This window comes from Corapipo altera, unplaced genomic scaffold (assembly GCF_003945725.1).
Source record: "Corapipo altera isolate COAL_440 unplaced genomic scaffold, ASM394572v1 175, whole genome shotgun sequence".
Lineage (NCBI taxonomy): Eukaryota > Metazoa > Chordata > Aves > Passeriformes > Pipridae > Corapipo > Corapipo altera.
Genome location: NW_020884942.1, coordinates 2,734,374 through 2,753,921, shown reverse-complemented (window position 1 = coordinate 2,753,921; position 19,548 = coordinate 2,734,374). Strand labels below are relative to the sequence as shown.

At 48.1% G+C, this 19,548-nt stretch overlaps 1 protein-coding gene across 4 annotated transcripts in view; it reads left to right on the top strand.

Annotated features, from left to right (window-relative positions):
• Nucleotides 1–19,548, top strand: part of GPC1 (glypican 1) — a 202,872-nt gene that overhangs the window by 171,774 nt on the left and 11,550 nt on the right. For all 4 annotated transcript variants that reach the window (XM_027661853.1, XM_027661855.1, XM_027661856.1 and 1 more), the window contains exons 3-4: nucleotides 1,911–2,302; nucleotides 17,902–18,067. In XM_027661853.1, coding sequence (XP_027517654.1) covers nucleotides 1,911–2,302; nucleotides 17,902–18,067 — 558 coding nt within the window. The remainder of the gene's footprint in view (nucleotides 1–1,910; nucleotides 2,303–17,901; nucleotides 18,068–19,548) is intronic.

The following is a 19,548-nucleotide window of genomic DNA, read 5'->3' as shown; positions in this document are numbered from 1 at the left end:
TTTGAGGGTGACTTTTGAGATTGCAGAGGAGAGGCTTTGATAAGCTGTGTTAGGATGGCACATGCTGCAGCATCTTTTCTTATTAAACTGAAGTCTTCAGCAAAGTACTTGTTGATGAGATCAGCTTTTGACTTTTTTCTATGAAGAACCCCCCATTACAAGGTCATTTTATAGGTGGCTTAGGTGCCCTGACAGCCTGGTGTCTGCAGGGAGAAATCCAATTTCAATAGGGAAGGTGTAGAAATACATTCAGAGCAGTCATTTGAGAGGTGGAATGATCCCAGTACAAATGTTTGGAGATATAAACTGCCAACCTGGTCAGGTTGAATAAGAGTAAATTTCTTCCAAAAGTACACTTGAAAACCAGTTTTTATTCAACATTTTAGACAACATATTTTTATTTTCTGCAGAAGTGATTGAACCAGACTTTTGCTAAGACCTGATTTACTCGCAGTCTTTTAAAAGCACTTAAATCAAATTTTAAAGTATTAAGGAGCACACAATTGTGGCTGGAGGAGGCCAGGCTATTAATACTTAGTTAAAATAGTCTTTGTTAAAATAGTACAAGAAGTTTTGGTATTAGCAGCCTGTGGTGAAGATGCAAAGGGTCTTTTCACTGGTTGATCCACTTATTGAGTTTTAGCTTCAAATCTGAGAAGCCAATGAGAGATTATTACTGTAGGAAAGCTTGTATGGTGCTTCTAGTCCATGAATATAAACAAGACGATAGAACTGTAGTTCTACAATTTTAGAGATCTTTAATTGTAGTCAGTGCCATTCCCTAAAATAGCACTTTGTTTAATAAAGCTTTGTACATGCGATATGAATTTTTCAGAAGCTTTTTTTCTTTCCTTATATGCCTAGCACAGTGGAGTTAATTTATACATGCTGTTTGATTTTAATTGAGTAACAGTTTCTCTTCAACTAGAGCTTATCATGCATCACCAAAAAAAATAATAGTAATTTAGATTTAGAGAATAGTATAATCAGGTTTGCTTCAAAAAGGCCTTAAAAAATACAAATGTAATTGAAATGAAAATTATTATTTAAATTATTTTGCTTCTCACTGACTTAAATGATGATTGAAGTTGCTCACGTAAATCAATAAATTGAATCAGGGCAGTCCTGCTATGAGTCCCCCACTGCGCATTCTCAGCCTGAAGGTAGCTGGCAGTTGTTAAGGGAGGAGTCGAATCTGTCATCTTTACCCTGCTGTACGTACAAGAGAGTTACATTTCTGTCACATCTATGGCTGTTGAACTTAGGCTGTAAAACCATTTAGTTATTTTTACCGAAACAAAAGCAGGATGCACATCCAAGAAAGCAAATGGGATGAGAACCTCAGACATGATAATGTTGGCCTCCGTTCACAAACCCTTGGGTACAGCCCTGTCTTGAAATCCAGAGGAAGACGTGCCTGTTCCTGACGCAGCTCCTGGGACTGGCTTTGCAGGTTGTGCCTCAGAGCCAGGCTGGCTGCCACGACCAGGGCTGACAGGGTGGCTCTGGGAAGGGTTGGGACCCTTGGTAGTAGCAGCCCTGCTTCATCTCACCAGGGCTGTGGAAATGACATTTGGCAAGTTGTGGTATGCGTTAAGCAGTGCCAGTTGTGAAGAAAACCTATGAGTAGTACTGTGACACCTTCTGCACCCAGAGAGACTCAGGTTTGGTTCTAGGTGAGGCTGACAGACCCTGAGGCCCAGACCATGGTTCTCTGGCACTGTGGGGTTCCTCCCTCAATCTTCTCAGCTAAGTCTCAAGTCTGAGAGTGGGGTAAGGTTGGTTGGAGGAAAAGCTCCACTAGGGCCCTTCTCTTTTCTCAGGGTATTCAGTTATGCTGCCAAATGACACAGCCTGTTGGATTCCAGCTTCTCTGGAATACATCACCTCTCCTTTTTCTTGTTTTTCAGGTTATTTCCAGGATTTGTTGAACAAGTCAGAAAAGGCCCTTTATGATGCTTTTCCAAGCATGTATGGAGAATTGTACACTCAAAATATGAAGGTCTTCAAGGACTTGTACAACGAGCTGCGCCGCTATTACCGCAGCTCCAACATCAACTTGGAAGAGGCCCTCAATGAGTTCTGGACACGCTTGCTGGAGCGGCTCTTCAAGCTGATGAATCCCCAGTACCACATCACAGATGAGTACCTGGACTGCATGGTGAAACACGCAGAGCAGCACAAACCCTTTGGGGAAGTTCCCAGGGACCTGAAGGTGAAGGCAACCCGAGCCTTCATCGCAGCACGTTCCTACGCACAGGGCTTTCTGGTGGGCAGCGACGTGGTCAAAAAGGTGTCTCAGGTATGTTGGGGTTCTCCCTTCTCCTCCACCCTCAGATTGGCAGGAGCTAATCAACAACTACTTTTCAGTTTTATAAAACAAACTGCTTGAGGGTCACCCCTTCAGTGGAAGGAAGCAGCAAGCCTGGACTTCTACAAGCACTGAAAGCAGCACTGAGGCAGCAAGGTGTAACTCACCACAAACCAGTCTTTACCTGATTTTAACCTGTGTAGCAGAGTGCCAAGGAGATGTCAGTCGCCCAGGCTGTAAAGCCATTTAATTGCTTGCCTAGATTCCTTGTGCTTCCCTGACAGGGAAGTGCTGTGCCTCTAAATTGCTCTGCATTCTTTTCCTCCTTGATGGTGATATGCTGCACCATTGGTGGATTGCCACGAGTGTGCTGGGAATACAGAGAGAGGGATGTGTTTCAGCAGTCAGTGGTGGGACTGCTGTGTCTGTTTATGTAGCTGTGTCTATTTGTACACGTTCTGTGTACAGAGAAGAGGGAGTTTGTAAAGTGCATAGGGATCTTCAGGGATGAAAGGTGCTATATAAATGTAAATTAACATGACTGAATCCAGGGTTCCAGAAGGAAGGAAGTTGTCTGTATTCTTTGCTACAGAAGCAGCCTTTCGGGCCGGAAGAAAGTGATTGTCCTGAAACAAGATATTCAGGCTTTTCAAACAGGTACCAAGGAGAAAATCCACACTGCAAAAATGGCTTGCATAGTGCACGTGGAGATGGGAATCAGCAGGTGTGACAATCAGGGTGTGATTAAACTGTGAATGTAAAAATACAGGATCACAATTCATTTTCTCAGAAGGTAATGCATGATAATGCACAGCAGAGGACGGTACCACAATGCAGCAAATCCAGACTTTGATCTCTGGAAGAAACATTAATGTGGTAACAGTGACAAATGCATTAATTTATCAATGTGGGACTATAAAACTGTTCAGCTACCCAAAAGCCTTTGTACATCTCATTAACATCACACTCTCCTGACACTTAAGGCAGATAAAAGAGGAGAATGATGTAATTTCAGGAGGACAAAAGTAAAATACTTTTCATAAATCCTCTGAATGGCAGAGATTTCGAGCTCTATGGGCATGACCCTGCCTGTAGCTGAGATTGGTGGGTAAAGGCTGGCAGGGCAACTGCAGGCTTCTGACCCACTGGATTTTGATTCTGCTCCCCGCTTTCGGAATTCTCCTTCTCTTGGGGATCACTCATCAAACAGGATGTGGGGAACATGACGAGTCACAGATCCTCCTTTTCCCTCAGCCTTTCCCCAGCCCATTCCTTCAGGATGGAGGTCTTTCAGGAGGGTCCCAACCATTCCTGTCTCACAGAAGCCCTCTGTGGGATTGCAGTTAGCCTGGTGTCTTGCTGTTGTAGCACAGTCTGCATGAACTGAGTAGGGAAACCTCAGCACAGCCTCCCTGAGAGCCGATTTTGTAATGAGGAACAAAACTGGCCCATTTCCCCTGTCTTCAGGCCCTGTACTTTAGGCAAGAAGGGGTGAGAGTGCTGAGGAGAGAAATCCATTTTATGGATGCCCTGGTAGCCCTCAGCTGTGTCTCAAACGAAAGGCCTGGTTTACCCAATTTCCTTTATTAGTTGTGGTTTTACACTTGTGTCAAATGGATATGAAGTGCTGGACTCAACCCACAACTGATGCCCTGGTTTTAGTAATTTTTCGCATTGCTTTATACTTACAATGTTAGAAGAAAGTGTATAAGACTTTTATTAAGGTCAAAAACTGGGGTTTGACTTTCCTGTCAACTGGTAGCAGTAGTCTTTAAACTGGCTCTTTGAGCTGAAATTTCATGTGGAGCACTGGTGACTGTTTCGGTCAGGAAGTCTGAGAAAGCCAGGACACTTAGAAAAAAAATACCTACCTTTGGACTTCAGAAAAAATCAGATTGCTTTAGTTTTATTTATTTGCAAATCCCAGAAAAACTGTGGATTTCTAATAAAACCCTCCTGGTTTCAGCTTCTCGGATACTTCCAGTTCAGTGTGTCAGTATATCCCGTATATCCTGTTGCTGTTTCAAGTCCTTGTGCAGAGTCAGCGTTACTGGGCACTCTAGAGGAGGACTGATGCTGTTTGCCAGATTTCATGGCTGTCTTACAGTGGGGAAGAGCCTGCCCTGACTGAGCTGCTGGCATGGATTTCAGGAGATTTCTTTAATCCCTGCTGTGCCTCCACTGTGCCCAAGGGGTGTTTCATCCCCAGCCTTCAGCTGCTCCGATCTCAGAGGAAGCCATTGCTTCAGGTAGCCCTTGGCCAGTGGCCAGTAGTCATACAGGGATAGGAACAGGAGCCATGTGGTGGGAGCAGGCCCTCTGTGTTCCTGCTGGGCATAAATAGTTTGAGGGCAGACGGGGAGAAAATGGCAAAACCGTTTTTCATCTTTACTACCATCCAAGCTTTCAAAGCAAAGTCACCCTGACAGACTGCGGGCTCTGACACCGAGTTCTAAAACTTTTGATGCCGTGGCTGCTGCCACAGACCTGCCCCAGCACTGACAGCAGTGGGAGCGCTGCCATCTGGGATGGGACGGGGGACACACACGTGCTTGGTGGGGCTCTCACAGCCCAGGTGGCCTAGCAGGGCTGGGGATGGGTGTGCAGGCTGGCACCTGCCCTGGCACACAGTGAGGGGTTGCTATGGCCACACCTGGGTGGGGGTGTTGGGGCAGCAGCTCTGTGTTCACGTGCAGGTTCTGTGTTTCTGTAGCTGTGCTTTCAGCACAAAATGCAGGTTTTCATTTAAGCTGCACAATACCAAGTGCATTTTTCATCACCTGCATGAAGTAGAAGCTACCCAAACAGCAGCAGCCACAAAGTCCCTAGTGACAGGCACTCGGAGAAGGGGCTTCCCCAGGGATGCCACCTTGTGCTGCTTGCCAGGGCAAGAGAAAACAAATATCCCAGTTCTGTTTAGGATCCTGTTCGTTGGCTGTGAGGTTGGCAGGCGCCCAAAACCAGCATTTGCTCCAACTCCAAGCATCATGTGAACAGGAGAAGGCCTTGTGCTGGGAGACTTGCTGCCTGCCAGCTGCTGCTCAGAGATCCACACTGGTGCAAACAGGTGCCCTGTTCACCAGCGAGAATGTGCCCCTGGGAAATACGTGGTGGGGGTGAACTGAAATACTGGGGAGGGGAGGAAAACTGAGATGGTAGAAATGGCAGGGTCTGAGGATGACCCCTTAAAAAACAAAACTAGAAAATCCTCAGGGAGGTGCAACATGATAAACAGGAATGTCCTGGCTGGTTTTGTTTCCTATCACATTGCAATACTGCTGAGGCCAGGACTGCTGCACGAGGTGCTGTGGGGACAGGTAGCAGAGGTGACCCTGTCTGCACCAGGATGCCCAAAAAGCGCAGTCAGACTGTGCAGGGTCCTTGCAGCCATGCCCATACTGCACTGGTGGACAGGGAGGAGAGCTGCCCTGGGCATGGCAAAGAATGTCCAGAGTCCCAAAACTTCCCTCACAGTCGTGACAACCTGTGAATGTTGCAGGAAAGTGCAGAAAGAGTAAAGAAGTATGTTCTAATTCCAAAGGCAGGGAGAGGAAGTAATTTGAAATTAATTTTGCTCGTCAGTCAGAAAATTATTTATTATGACAATCTTTCCTTTGCTGGGTCTTCATTGGTTCTTGTTTCTAAATTTTAAGTTTCCCCAAGGTAGTGGAGATTGATGTGAAGCAACACTAGCTATGCAAGCAACAAATACTTACTCAAATAATCAATTTTAATAGTTGTTTGCATTTCCTTTTCTCAGGAGATGTTCTTAAGTCTGATTCTTATTTGAGTTTGAAACAAAATATAATGATTTTCTTTGTAAGCTTTTTCACTAAGTCCTGTATTTTCTTTTACCAGTTAAAGTTGTCTATCAGTAAATTTATATTTAAGAAGTCCTGTATCTCACAATACGTTTCAGCCTTATTTTTTAAACTTTTATGTTAGAATAAGGTAAGTGGCAGCTTTCCTATTTACCATATGAGTAATTTTTAAACACATGGTGGGTCAAGCTGCATTTGGATAGGAGCTGAATTCCAATTAAAAAGGCCCCAAAATAGAATTTTTTAAAATGTTTTTAATGGCTAAGTGAATGTGCTGAACACATATGGAAAATAATGTTTATCTAAACATGCTTTGCATTTCCAACAAATCAATAACATAACAAAGACAGTATGGTCGTTCCTGGTCCTCATGTCCTTCAAGATTGCAGCCATTTTTCATACCCAGTTTTTTTCACAGCTTGAAACGACACAGTTGACTTCTGTCTTTCAGCTTCCAGTTCCTTTTCAGTGAAGTAGTAAGATTGATCTTACTGAATAAAATGAAGAATGTAATCTTTTTCCCACACTTAGGAAACCACTGTGCTAAAACATCTCAAGTAAAGTGAACAGTCCTGTCCCATGTGCTCAGTGGCACATCTCCATCCTTTCAGTGACTGATCTTTTTTCAGAGCATCAGCAGCAAGTACATAAAACCATAAATAACATTTTATTTCATTTAAAGGATTTCACTTTTGTAGTAAAAATAAGCATTCGTCTAAATTGACCTTCTCTTGATGCTTAAAAGATAGTATTAGTGTTTGTAAATAGATGTTATGAGAGTGTTGTTCCACGGCACTGTTGAGTGGCAGGAATACCCTCATATCCCCATGTTTACTGGGTGTTATCCCACCTCTTGCTTTGGAGCTGTCCAGTTTTTGCATGGCAGAGGTGTGTGTTCTTGTGTCCTGCAGAATCTCTATGTGGGGCACAGGCAGTGGGGAGCAGCAGGTCCCAAAGGTGCTGGTGTCATCAACAGGGATTGAGGTGGGAAGGAGCTCACCACACCCAGATACAAACAGAACTGCTGGAGCAGGCTGGGATTTTTCCTTGGTTTTGCTTTCTGTCGTAGCAAACCACTGGTGAGGTTTTCCGAAAATGAGCTGGTCAGTGCCTGTGTAAAAGTTTGTACTTCTGCAGACCCAGAAGCAATTCAGGGTTCAAAATGCCATAAGCACCCTTTGTAGGACTGGGTATACTCAGGAGGAGGATGAAGAGGACTGAAGTCCTGGGGTTGAGAACCCTGTGGTACTTCAGACATGGCTGTCTGTGAACACCATCTGAGGCTACAGGCTGAAATAAGCTCTTGCACCTTCAGGGACTGGTTTCTGCAGCAACTCCTTTTTGCCAATGCAGCCTCTGGCACAGCTGCTGAGACCTGCCCTCGACTGGGCAACCAGGGGGCTGGGACCTACCCTTCCTTCCCAAGGGCAGCATCACCTCTACTGAAGTGCCTCATGTTCTCTTGCCCAGCTGTCTCTGGCAGCTTGTATGTGAGATTGCATGGCTTAAAGCAGTTTAGATCTAAGTTCCTATCAGCCCAATTCCCTTTGCAAACCCAGGAGCTTAATATCCCTTTCCCTGAGATGGCTGTGCTCCCTGGGTCACCAGCCTGCCATTAGCTGCCTTCTTGCTTTAAACTGCTTGGTGCAGCAGCTCCCACAGCTCCACTCACACCACTGCTCCTTTCCAGCACTGCTGCATGTAAAGCTAGGGAGGGAATTTTGCAATAACACTGGAATTTGTTTGGACAGATTCAAATCAAGCTGGATGGGGAGCATGCAGTCTTGAACACATTCTTATGTATTTCACATATTACTTTTCAGTATTTCTATCCTTTATTACATTTCAATCACAACCCTTCAGGGATAAAAACCCATAGGTGTTCTGAATAGAACAGAAATAATGCAGGCAAGCAGATATATGTCTCCTATATTTACCTGGTGGTTAAAAGTCAATTGAATCTACTTTTCAAAGGATTGAAAATTGTACCAGCTGGAAATAACTGAGTCAGATGAACAGAGCAGGGAGTGTATGGAATAGGCAGGTGTTGACTTGCAGTATTTTCCTCCAGATTGAGAGGACATGACAGCAGTCTGTCTATCCACATAAATCTTCCTCATTTTAGTATCTGAATGCAGTTAGGCACTAGACAGGAATCCAAAGACATAGATCCTCTCAGTTAGCTGCAGGTGCTGCCTCTGGAGCCATCACCATGGCCCTCTTGAAGTGCCCTCACTGCTGGCTGTGGAGGGAGACAAGGGACAACACTGCTCCCTATTTTGCTGCCCCAGATTACTTGGACTCCCCCAGCCTTCATATTTTTTATGTCTTTTTCGTGAGTCTGCAGAATGGCCATTTGGCTTCTGGGCTGGCAGGGCTGGGCCCAGGCAGTCTTTCTGCCCTCAGCTTAACAGTGGCTCCAGTGTGCTGGAGTGTGAATGGCACATGTTTGGCATCAGTCTCCATCCTGTGTCTTCCTGCCCTTGTGCTGAGCTGAACACAGTAAGGTGAAAGTGAGAGGGTCTCTGAACTGTGATGGGGTCATCTGTGCCCTACCACTCCCATCAGACCCCAGCACAGCCACCCCCCCAGCACACTCTGCCTGTGCCCTGCTTGTTTCTGATCCCTGACAGGGGTTTGGGAACATGTGTGATGGATCTTGAAGGATAGGCTTGGTGAGGCTTAAAACTCGTGGTGCTCCAAGGACTCGTGGCTGTGCATTTATGGAAGGAAGATGCAAAATAATGACTGAAATGATTATACAATTCATTAGACTTTGAAAGAATCATATTTCTGTCAGCCCTGCAGCTGTTTCTTTTAGAGTTTTACTCTGAAAAATTGGAAAGCTTGGTTCATTTAACACACGTCCAGGTGCTAATTACATCAGGGCTGGCATAAACATGCACAAGGCAGCTGCTGACCATGTGGTGGAGAGAGCAGAGTGTGCTCCTCACACCAGCTCTCACTGCACCACTGAGGGCTGGACACACCTGCAGCTCCTTTCACCAGAGAGACTGGGCACTGACTGCCCAGTGTGTGGAACAACCTGATTTCCACACATGTGGAGATGCAAAGAAATCACAGTCTTTCTGGTTTTTATAGTAATATTTGAGGCTCCTTCCGTGGGGATGATATAAAAGTGAAATGTTTCCCAATGTGAAATTGCCACATTGCAGATAGCCCCGATCACAGAACCAGACAACTCCCCTGTGAAACACAAACCTGTCCTCTGGGTGCTGGTCTTGTGCTAAAGGAGAGCAAGGCTGGCTTTTCAAGCCCTTTCCTGGGCTGTCAGTCATCCCACGGGAAGCTCAGCAGTGCTCCTCACTGCCTGCCTGGCAGGATCCACTCCTCTGCTTGGCCTTTTTTTGTAGCTGCTGTTCTTCATACTGACAGCTGTATCCCAACTGTACAACTCCAACAGAGGGATTTGGGGTAATTGGAGTGGCTTTGAATACCCACCTGCATTTCCCAGCACACACAGCCTGATCTGTGGCTTGAAGAGCTGACCTGTTATCCCTTAAACACTTTCCGAGAAAAGGTTTTTCACAGCTGGCAGAAAACATTACTTTACTTCTCTCACCTGCCTTTAAAATTCATGTGAGAAGGTAAGTGAGGACACCACAAATTTCTCGGTTGCAGCTGCCCATGGGGCTGCGTTGAGCCCCAAACCTGGGGAGCTCTCCAGCTGCTCTCTCAGCTGCTTTCTGCTGGCTTCAAAGCACCCCTTGGTTTGGAAACCTAAGTTGCCTCATGTGACTGGGTTTAACTGATACTTCTGGAGGTTAGAATGGCCATTCAGACAGCAAGGCCTTCTACCTGGGAAAATATATCTGGCAGTTAGTGCAGGCACATTTTGACAGATATCTGATGTCTGGAGGTATTTTGTGTTCACACCTACCAACCCCACGTCACACCAAAAGCGCAGCCAGGTGCTGCATGACCCAGTGCCCACGCTGGGTCTGCCCTGCTACTCAGAGACTAGAGCCAGAAAGGGACTGGGAGAGCAGGGACATGGTCCAGCATGGGAAACACCAACTCTACCCCACAGAGAGCTCCCTGCAAATCACCTCATACTCCCTTGGGCAAAATTTTTAGAGGGAATAGAGCCCACAAAACAGCACTTCCATATCAACAGTGTTAGGCACTAGCTCAGGCTTCTCTCCCCATGAGCCGACCTGCCCATGTCCCCATGACAATCCAGGCGGGTTGACAACACTTCCAGCAGCCTCTGCTTTTCACCCAGGCCTCCCTCTCCATCCCTGAATCTCTCCCCTCTACCTAACCCTGCTTCCCCTGGAAAGCAGGGCACAGATGGCTCACAGCAGCCTGGGGATAATGTGCAAGGGGGGTAGGAAAAATACCAGCAAGAGCTCAGCTTATTTTATTGGTGTTAAATGCCTTTCAGATGTACTTAAAGGCCCCTGAAGGCCAAAGAGTCCCATCACATTGCAGCAAGGCTGCAAGTTCTCATTTGCTTTTAAGCCAGGCTTCAAAAGGAGGAAGGATTTGGGGTTGGATGATTTTTTTTTTCCTTTTTTTTTCTTTCCCTTGTTTGAAGCCAGCACTTCAAAAGCAGCATCTGCAGCTTGGCTGCAGGTTCTGGGTGCCGGAGGAGCTGGCCACCTCCTGATGGGAGCAGGAGGAGACCCGCCACCAGCCCCGGGAACAGTCTCACCCCCTTGAAGCCATCCAGAGCCGGCGGCATAGCCCAACCACACAGTGTGCTGCTGTGGTAGGAGCTCGGTACTGCCACTGTTGAAATGATTGTCCTGTGGCTTCCTAAAGCTCAACCTTCCTCTGGAAGCTGGGAGGGATAAGGAGAAGCATTGCTTGATCAAAAACACTGTGTAACTCCTGGATGTGATGTGTGGAACTTGTGCCGGCACTAGTGCCGCTTTGGCTGCAGTTCCCTGAGGCCGCCTTCTCTGCATCCTACACTTGGGTCTTTCCAGCCACCTTTTCAGGAAATAATTGACTTGGATAAAGAAATGTTTTTTGGAGTAAGGAGTGCGTAGCAGCTTTTAGCTGAGTGCTGGTGAAAACTCAATAACACATAAGACTCATATAATTGCTTCCATGATTTGTTTGTGCCCTGATATTGCTCAGGGGGTTTCAGAGGCTTTGCATTTTTTCCCAAGCAGTAGGCATTAGGGTAATGGCAGAAAATGTGTCTCCTCTTTGCCCCTCTCTGTTCTTCTGTGTGACCTGTCAATTGAGATCCCATGTCAGAAGGGTAAAAAAACTGTCCACTGTTCCATATTCAGCGAGGTTGAGGGTCAGGAGGAATTGCACTGTTCTTTGCACCAACTCTTACGCTGTAAAGAGGTCTACAAATCAGTGGGTGCTGTTTGGAAAATCAGCATGTAACCTGGGTATGAGCTTTAGTAGGAGAAAGAACAGATCGTGATGGGGCTGAGGGAAAAGTGCTCTTGTTACCTGTGAGCATGTGTAGGTGTGCAAAGATGGATAACTTGGGTTGAACATGCAAATCAGAAGTTTGATTTGCTCTTTAAAGGTGCAGAAGAAGGATAAGAAGGCTTTTTCCTCTAGAAAAGTCTAGCCTGTTTCGACCAGAGTGCTACCCTGTTGCTGTGTGTCCTATAGAGACTAAAGCCCTCCCAAGAGCTGTCTGCGCTCAGGTGTCTCTGGTCCATCAAATGCTTGTGCAGTGGTGTCTTGTGTTTGAGCTGAGTGCTTTCCTCATCTAGAAGTAGTTTCTCCTCCCAGTGTTTTTGCTTCAGAAAATGTATAGCTGTTCCAAAGTTATGTTTAGGTCCTATGAAGAATAACTTAACTCTCCTTAAGTGCGCAGGGAGAGAGTAGGTTGTCATCCTCAAGCCTCCTGTGTTTCTGTGATTCTCTGCTTGGAAAGCATATTAATAAAGTACAGGGCAGAAGCTTTTTTTTTGTTAGGAGCTTTTCACACTGAATGTTTTCTAAATTGGCTGGGGAGTGGCAAGGAACCCAGCTAGCAACTAATCCCCCAGCCCATGCACTCAGCAAATGGCTTGTGAAAGTCATTCATTTTACTGTAATTGATTTAAACGTTGCTCAGGAGGAGGAAAAAATTAAGGAAACCGATGCCACTCTGAATAGAGAATTATGTGTTCTCAATGTTCTGTCCTGTTATCTCCACACGTGCCCGTTCTCCTCTGGTTACTGAGCAAACACTGTGCCGAGGAGTCACATGGCAAATCCCACCTCAAAATTCTTGGGAGCAAGCTCCAGTGCTGGCCAGGACATGAGACAGGAGAGTCTGTAAAGGTCCTTGGCTCTAGCAAAGCATTTCCCTCTTGCCGCGGTCCAAAAGGGGAGGATGGGACCATGGCACAGCACAGGTCCAGGACACGAGGGTGGGATGCAGGTAGAATGCTCTATTCACTCGTGCACCCGGTCTTTTATCAGCTGGGGAGGGGAAAGGGCCAGAACATAGGGCGGAGCATGAGACAGACAAGTGGGGGGACAAACCAGGATAGGGACATGGGCAAAAGAGGGAGGAACGTGGGAGGAACCAGGGAGAGAAGGGGTGAATGGAGGCTGTCCCCTTTCTGCAGCTTCTCCAGCCAACCGGCAGAGAAACAGAGGAGCAGGGAGGTGAACAGGCCGGGAAATACAAATTCCGGGGAAGCATACAATGTATATATGCATAATAACTGTAAAGTCTGCATCATAAAGTCCTTTCAATCACTGTACATCTTTTTCCACTTCTGAGATTTTCCCCATTCTGATTCCTGGTCCTTCACACCCTCCAGCAATTCACATCTGATTGGGTGGCTCCATCAACAAAGCATGGGCACATCAGGCTTTGGAGAATCGCCGTGGAAAAGCACAGAGCTCAGCCCTGGCTACAAGCACAGTTGTGGGGTAATATCTGATGACAGCCTCCTTGAAATGTCAGTGCTTATGGTGGAATAGGGCTTTTTATAAGGCAGCTACCTATTCCCCTTGCATTACCTCATTGTTACTACTGTATTCCCAGCTGTAAAGTAGTTTTAATTAAAGTGATTTACTGCTTAATATGATTTGTCCCCTATTTTGGGTGTATCTTAGAAGATAGTATTTTTTCCTTATCACTTCATCACTGGGTGTACACTTTAAAGGACTTTACCCATGGATGTCACTGGGGTCAGAATTGAGTATGTGGATTTTAACTGAGCAATGACATAGGATCAATGTATTTTTAAGCTGAGCTTAGTTTTGTTTTGCATTTTTATTTATACCTCTGACAAGTGAATGAGTTCCCTGGCTCCAAGCCAGATTTTTTTTTCATATTCTTTGGAAATGGCTTCTCCAATGTATTGTGCCTGTTCTCTTGATATCTTAATGCAGTTTCTAGATCACTGAGCTAAGAAAAGACTACAGGTGCCACTAAAGTGTCCTTAAAGAAGAACCAGCCACAGGCTGGGCCAGGTTGATGGTACTTAGAGAAATCAGTTATTGTCATGTACTATCTTCATGCTGTGCCAGTTCAGTTAAAGATGAATCAATTATGTCAGGTTTCACTCCATCTGCAGGAGTTTTCATGCTCCTGCCCTCAGGCCACCTGTGGTGAACGGAGGACGTTGCTTATTGATCACTCAGTTATTGCAGTTCTGTGCTGGGAAACCGGGGTGCTCTCCAGCAGGTCTTAGCTGGCACCCATTAGCTGTTGGACAGGGGGTAACTCATAATGTTTTGGGTTCTTTTGAAGACTGAAAGGTGAAAGCAAAAGCACTAGGAAGTCAAGATATCTCAGTGTGCAGGTGGGGGTCAGTCTGGACCTCCTGCCAGCCTGGAGAAACTGCCTCGCTCCCACTGTGCGGGCATTTTTCTGGAGGGAGCTGGCATGGAGAGAAGGTGCATGGTCCCTCATATCCAACCCAAGGAGCTCTTCTCCCCAGTGCCACTGGTGGAGCTGGTTGTGCCCTACAGGTGAGCAGGCAGGGGATCTGCAGCACTCTCCTGCTTGTGTTGCTGTATCCGTACCCTGGGAGGGAAGCGCAGCCCCTCCTAACAGGGGCTGGTATTCCCCTGAGTGGACACAGCATTCACGAAAAAAACCTGGAAGCTAACTTCAGCAAACTAATCCATGAGGACTAAGAGATGTTTGAAGGGCTCTGTTCCTTAATATACTGCAAGTCCCTCAAAGGGATGGTGCAGGATCAGGGTTGGGAGGGGCTCTGGGAGCCCCAAGCCCTCACCCCCTTGTGCCCTGTGTGGAGCAGTAGTCCATGGGCTGGGTGGAACGATAAGAAACTGAGCTCCAGCCAAGCAAAACATGGAGAAAACACTCTGTGAGATTCCTCTTCCTGCTCTCTAATCCCTCTGTTCTTGATTCACCTCTGCAGCCTCCCTGTGCCAAAGGAGTGCTTCTGCCAACAGGAGAGGTTGGAGTCATTCTCTGGGGAAAGGGAATGAAGCCTGGTGTCATGCACCTGCAAAAAATTAATACTTATCCTTTCTGCCAAGAGATTAAGTTGAACAGTTGGCACCTGCTAGATTCAGCAGAGTATCAGCTGATTATGGATGTTTCACCTGCTTGTCTTCAGAGGAGATGCTGTGGGGCAGGGAGCAGAGGCCAGGCTCCCTGCTGTGAGGCAGTGAGGCACTGCACTGTCCTCCAGGAGAAAAAGCCACCGTGCAAGAGTGACAGGCTACCAGTGCACACACACCTCTCTCTGACATCCAGAAATGTTCCTTGCTGAGCTGCAGAAGCAGCTTTTTTTTCCCCCCAGACTCTCAGGAGCTGAGCCTGAGCCTCGGGCACCATTGTTGCCTGCACCCACTGCCCCAAGACAGTGGCAGCAACCCACCGTAGCTGCCTGGGCACCGGTGTGGTGGTGGGTGGTGTGGCTGGTGACAGGCAGTGTGGCTGGCTGACAGCTGAGGAGAGGTTGGAGGGAGGTGGGCTGCCGGACAGAAGGCAGCTGTCTGCACCATGGGGAGCCTTGGCAGCTGCCCATGCTCGCCCACCATGCCAGAGGGCAGATGGAGTGGGTGGGCACCAAGGAGCAGGCGCTCGTGGCTGCTGCTCTTCTGCAGCTCTGAGGGTGGCCAGGCACGGGTGGCCCTGCGTGGTCACTCTCCAGTGGGAGAGCGAGTGCTGAGCTCACGGTGTAAAGGTCCTTTCTGACACACACAAAGTAAATGCAGAGGCCAGAATGAATTCTGCAAGCAGCAGTACTTGTGAAATGCCCACTGGTCCTGTCACAAGCTTCACTGAAATATGGGCTTGCTGTGGTCACCCTTGTGTAGCTCCAGTGCCCTGGAGCTGGGTTTAAACCATACTTTAAGCATCTTGGAGATGCTTTTCTGAGCCAAAATGTGTCTCTTGCCTCTCTCAGTGTACCCCACAGGTTCTGGCAGGGTGTCAGTAGCTTTGTGTCCTTGCTGCTGGTGACTGTCCTCTCTGCCCCAGGGGGCTGGGCTGCACTGCCTCAGGGCAGCTTCCTGCAGGCAATGCTGCACTCCTGTTTTCCACCCAAAGCACCTCATCTCCCTGCGCTCCAAAAGGCTGTGCAGTGTGACCATGGAGGTATGTGGGTGCAGACAATGATCTGTCCCCATCAGTGCTGTGGAAAGTGGCTCACCCAAGCGACTCACCTGTGCTGCAGGTTCTGGGCTGTGCAGCTGGTCTGTGTGGTGGGAGGTTACAGTGCTCCGGGGCCATGGCTGGATATGGGATGAGCAGTGACGGGCCATGCCAGTAAAACACAGGGGCAAAGTTGTGTTCAGGCCTGCACAGGCTGCGTGATTGTGTTGGAGTGTCACTGTAAAATCCATGTACATCTGTGCCCTGCCCGGGGAAGGGGAGGTCACAGCTCCTTTCCCAGCTGGATCTCTTGCTTTTTGTGTGAGTGCTCTGGATTTGAAAGGTCTACACCTACAGCCTGTGCTCTTACCTGTTGCCTTTCAGTCACTATTCAGCCATGATTATTTAAACCCTGAGATGTTTGCCTGTCCCTCTGCTTTGTTGCATCCCCTCTGAGATCGCTGAGGCAGGAAGCGCAGTGGCTTCACCGCTTCTCCCGTGGATGAAGCTTGTGGCAGCCATGCGGTGCAGCAGGATGGAGCCTCCATCTCCTGGTGACTGAGCCGCATGGCAGCTGGGCACCGGGATCTGCCTGTGGGAGTTGTCTCAGGAAGGAGCCAGAAAGCTGGTCCAGGAAGCCAAGGAAAGCTTTGATGTGTGAGAGATCCCTGCCAGGCTCAACCCCTCTGGCCACAGTGGGACACAGCGTTTATCCAGAGTCATCTCAGGGCCTGCTTCTGGCTGCCAAGGCTTCCCTGAAGCAGGCTCTGTTTGGGTTCTCTCTCTGAGACCTAGAAATTTTTGTCCTCATCGTGAAAAAGGTTCTCACAAGGTTATTTTAAAACATTGCTGCTCGATGAAGCCTCAGCACCATCCAGCATCAGTTTTCCTGAGGCTTACTGCAAGTGGGGTGCTACTGTGCAGACAGTTTCAGTAGAGGGGAAGCTTAGGGATTTTCTCTTGCAACCTCTAATATTGGGCTCAGCAGGTTCACACTATCCCAAAGGTACCTCGGAACTGGATACGTTCAAAGTATTTTTCACAAATAATAAGGAGATCAGGGCAGTTTCAGCATTGCAGCTGCAGCTCAAAGCTCAGGGATTTTTCCATGTCAAAATTTGACCCTTTCATCACTTTTCTCCCCTCTGAGCTCCTTGTGAGTGTCAAGTACCTGGAACCAAGGGAGACTTGCATGCAGACACTAATTTTTTTTTTGTAAATGGTTTTAAAAGTTTGACAAGGGAATTGCAAATGGATCTGAGCAAAGATGGAAGAAGACCACAAAGGAGAAGACACTTTAGCAACAAGACAGGGGAGGCATGGAGCTCTGCCAGCATCTCTGCAGGGTCTGCCAGGTTGTTATTCACTCCTCAGTGCACTGACAGCCCCTTGCCCACAGCAGGTGGAGGGGGATGCTGTCCCATGGCTGATGGTCTGGGGGGATGTGCTGCAGAGGCTGTGGCTGTGCTTTCTGGGCTCTGCACCTGCACTGGCTCTGTGCTTGATGGACCAGGGCGGTTTAATTAAAGGTGGCAAAGCCACCTCCCGAGTCAGCTCTGCACAGCACCGGCTGCACGTGCAGTGCCTGTGAGCTGCTGGCACGGTGTGTGTTGGCCCATGTCACCGGCTGCCTGCGGCTCCTCGAGTGCTCACAGAGAGCAACCACTTCCACTGTCAAGTGCTCTCAATTGCCCTTATTTTCAGAATTGTGCAAGCCTTCCCCCATTACCATTCTCCTTTCCAAAAATTCCAACTGGGAACTTTCTGTGTCCAGGGCCCCACTGTGCATCCCCCCAGGAAGCCAGAGATGCAGTTTGTGGTGGGATGCCTGTGTCCACAGGGTAGTGGCAACAAACCCTTCCTGCAGAAGGGGCATGGTGGTGCACTGATTGCAGAGGCTCCAGGGGTCAAGGTTACAGCTGGTGGGCAGCCTGGGCTGTCCTTGTGGCCACCAGACCAGGCTGGAAACAGGGTGCTGGTGCTCACATAAAGGTTTTTCCTGGAAGGCTGGGTTCAAACGCAGCCTGAGGTACTGGTTGCCTTGAAGGTCTTGTCCGTCCAACAGGAGTAACACCTGAGGAAAGATGAGGGGAAGGAATGGCAATGAGAGGGGAAGTGGCTTTCCCAGGGCCACACACTTGGGGAGCTGTGCTGCCTTTCAGAGCACACCAAGCTCCTTCACCCCAGGCAAGGGGGAGTTCATCCACATGCCCCCTGACCAGCCTGTGTGCTTGACTCTGATCTATCTCCCCCAGGTGTCCCTGAGCCACGAGTGCACTCGTGCCATCATGAAGCTGATGTACTGCCCGCACTGCCGGGGCATGTCCAGCGTGAGGCCCTGCAACAACTACTGCCTGAACGTTGTGAAGGGCTGCCTGGCCAACCAGGCAGATCTGAACACCGAGTGGAAGTACCTGATGGGTAAGATGGCCTTGCTCTGCTGCAGCACAGCTGTCTGTCACGGCACCCTTTGAACTCACTGAGGCAGTGTTTGGCAAGGAAAGACAGGAGCGTTGGAGGCTCAGTGGAGGTTGTTTGCAGTCGTAAAGCTCTCACTCCTCCTTGTACCCACAGAGCATCACGCAGCAAGCTACTCTTTCTCTCTCAGGCTCTACACATGGAGAGACCTGAGGGAGCTTTGGTGTTTGTCTGTGCTCATGCAAGGCAAGCACCGGAGGAGATGAACTTTGGGCTTGGCCTTTTCCCTTACCTTGGCACCCACTGCCTGGCCAGCAAGGCTGCCAGCTCACTGCCCAGCTGCAGCCTGGCAGGCTGGCTCATGATTGGCACGTGCTGGTGTTAGCAATAAAAATCCCGATGGAGTTCAAGGAGTGTCCCCTGCCTCTCAAGGGACATTGCAAAATAGATCTGGAACTGCAGCAACCAAGGCCGGGGCACTGCCCAGTGAGGTGCAGCTGCCACCTTGTTCTGGGCCTAACGAACTGTGGCTCCGCATGAGAGCAACTGGGAGGCTGCTGTGAAGAAGGAGGAGGAATATTCCCTCCCCCAGGGGTTTAACCAGGACTTCAGTGTGCTTTAGCCTTTCTGACCAGAGCCAGCCAACCGTTCCCTGTCACTGCTCTGCAGGCAGGATGGCTGCACATCTCCTGAAAGGTCACTATACAGCTCTCCCTGATTGACAAGAAAGCAATTCCATGTGCATTTTGCACTTACTGTGGCTTCCTCTTCCCAAGAGACATCATTGTCAAGGGGTGATGGTGAGGAGGAAATTGGAGTTTCTTTCAAATTGCTGTTGTACATTTCAGTGTCAGAGGTTACAATTTGATCAAGGACAGGAGCAAAATGTGGAATCAAAGGCAGCAGTTCACAGTGTTATCCATCCTTCACCCCTCTCCAGGCCCTTCTGTGTAGGCAGGGAGGATTTTGTTACACTAAACACAGAATTACTCTTTCAGTTTGACAAATTAGGGCAGGTCAAATTAAGGGAGATTTTTATAGTAAGTGGTTCAAATATAACTTACTAGTAATTTTTGGGTGCAGCCTTTGATTGAAACGTCTGTATCCCAACATTAGTGCCTGTACAGGCTAAAATTATCTGAAATATAGTCTCAAAGATGACACCACAGTCCCTGAGTGGCAGCAGAGTTAAACTGCAAGCTCTTCAGTGTTGCAGGAGATGTTATTTCCCAGAATACAAAAAAAGTCACCCCTTGCATATAGACTGACCTTGCTTCAGCCCCAACTGGAGTGTTGAGAATCATCTCTGGAGGTAAACAGAGCCTGGTAATTCTTTATAAGCCAAGCACAGTCCCAAAGCAGCCATCCAGGCAGGAACTTCCAGGCCAGGCAGGAGTGGCTGGACATCAAGAGGACAATCCTCCAAGAGGAGCTGAGAGCAAGAGGCACCCCTCAGTCACCCGCCTGTCCTGTTTACCAGTTAG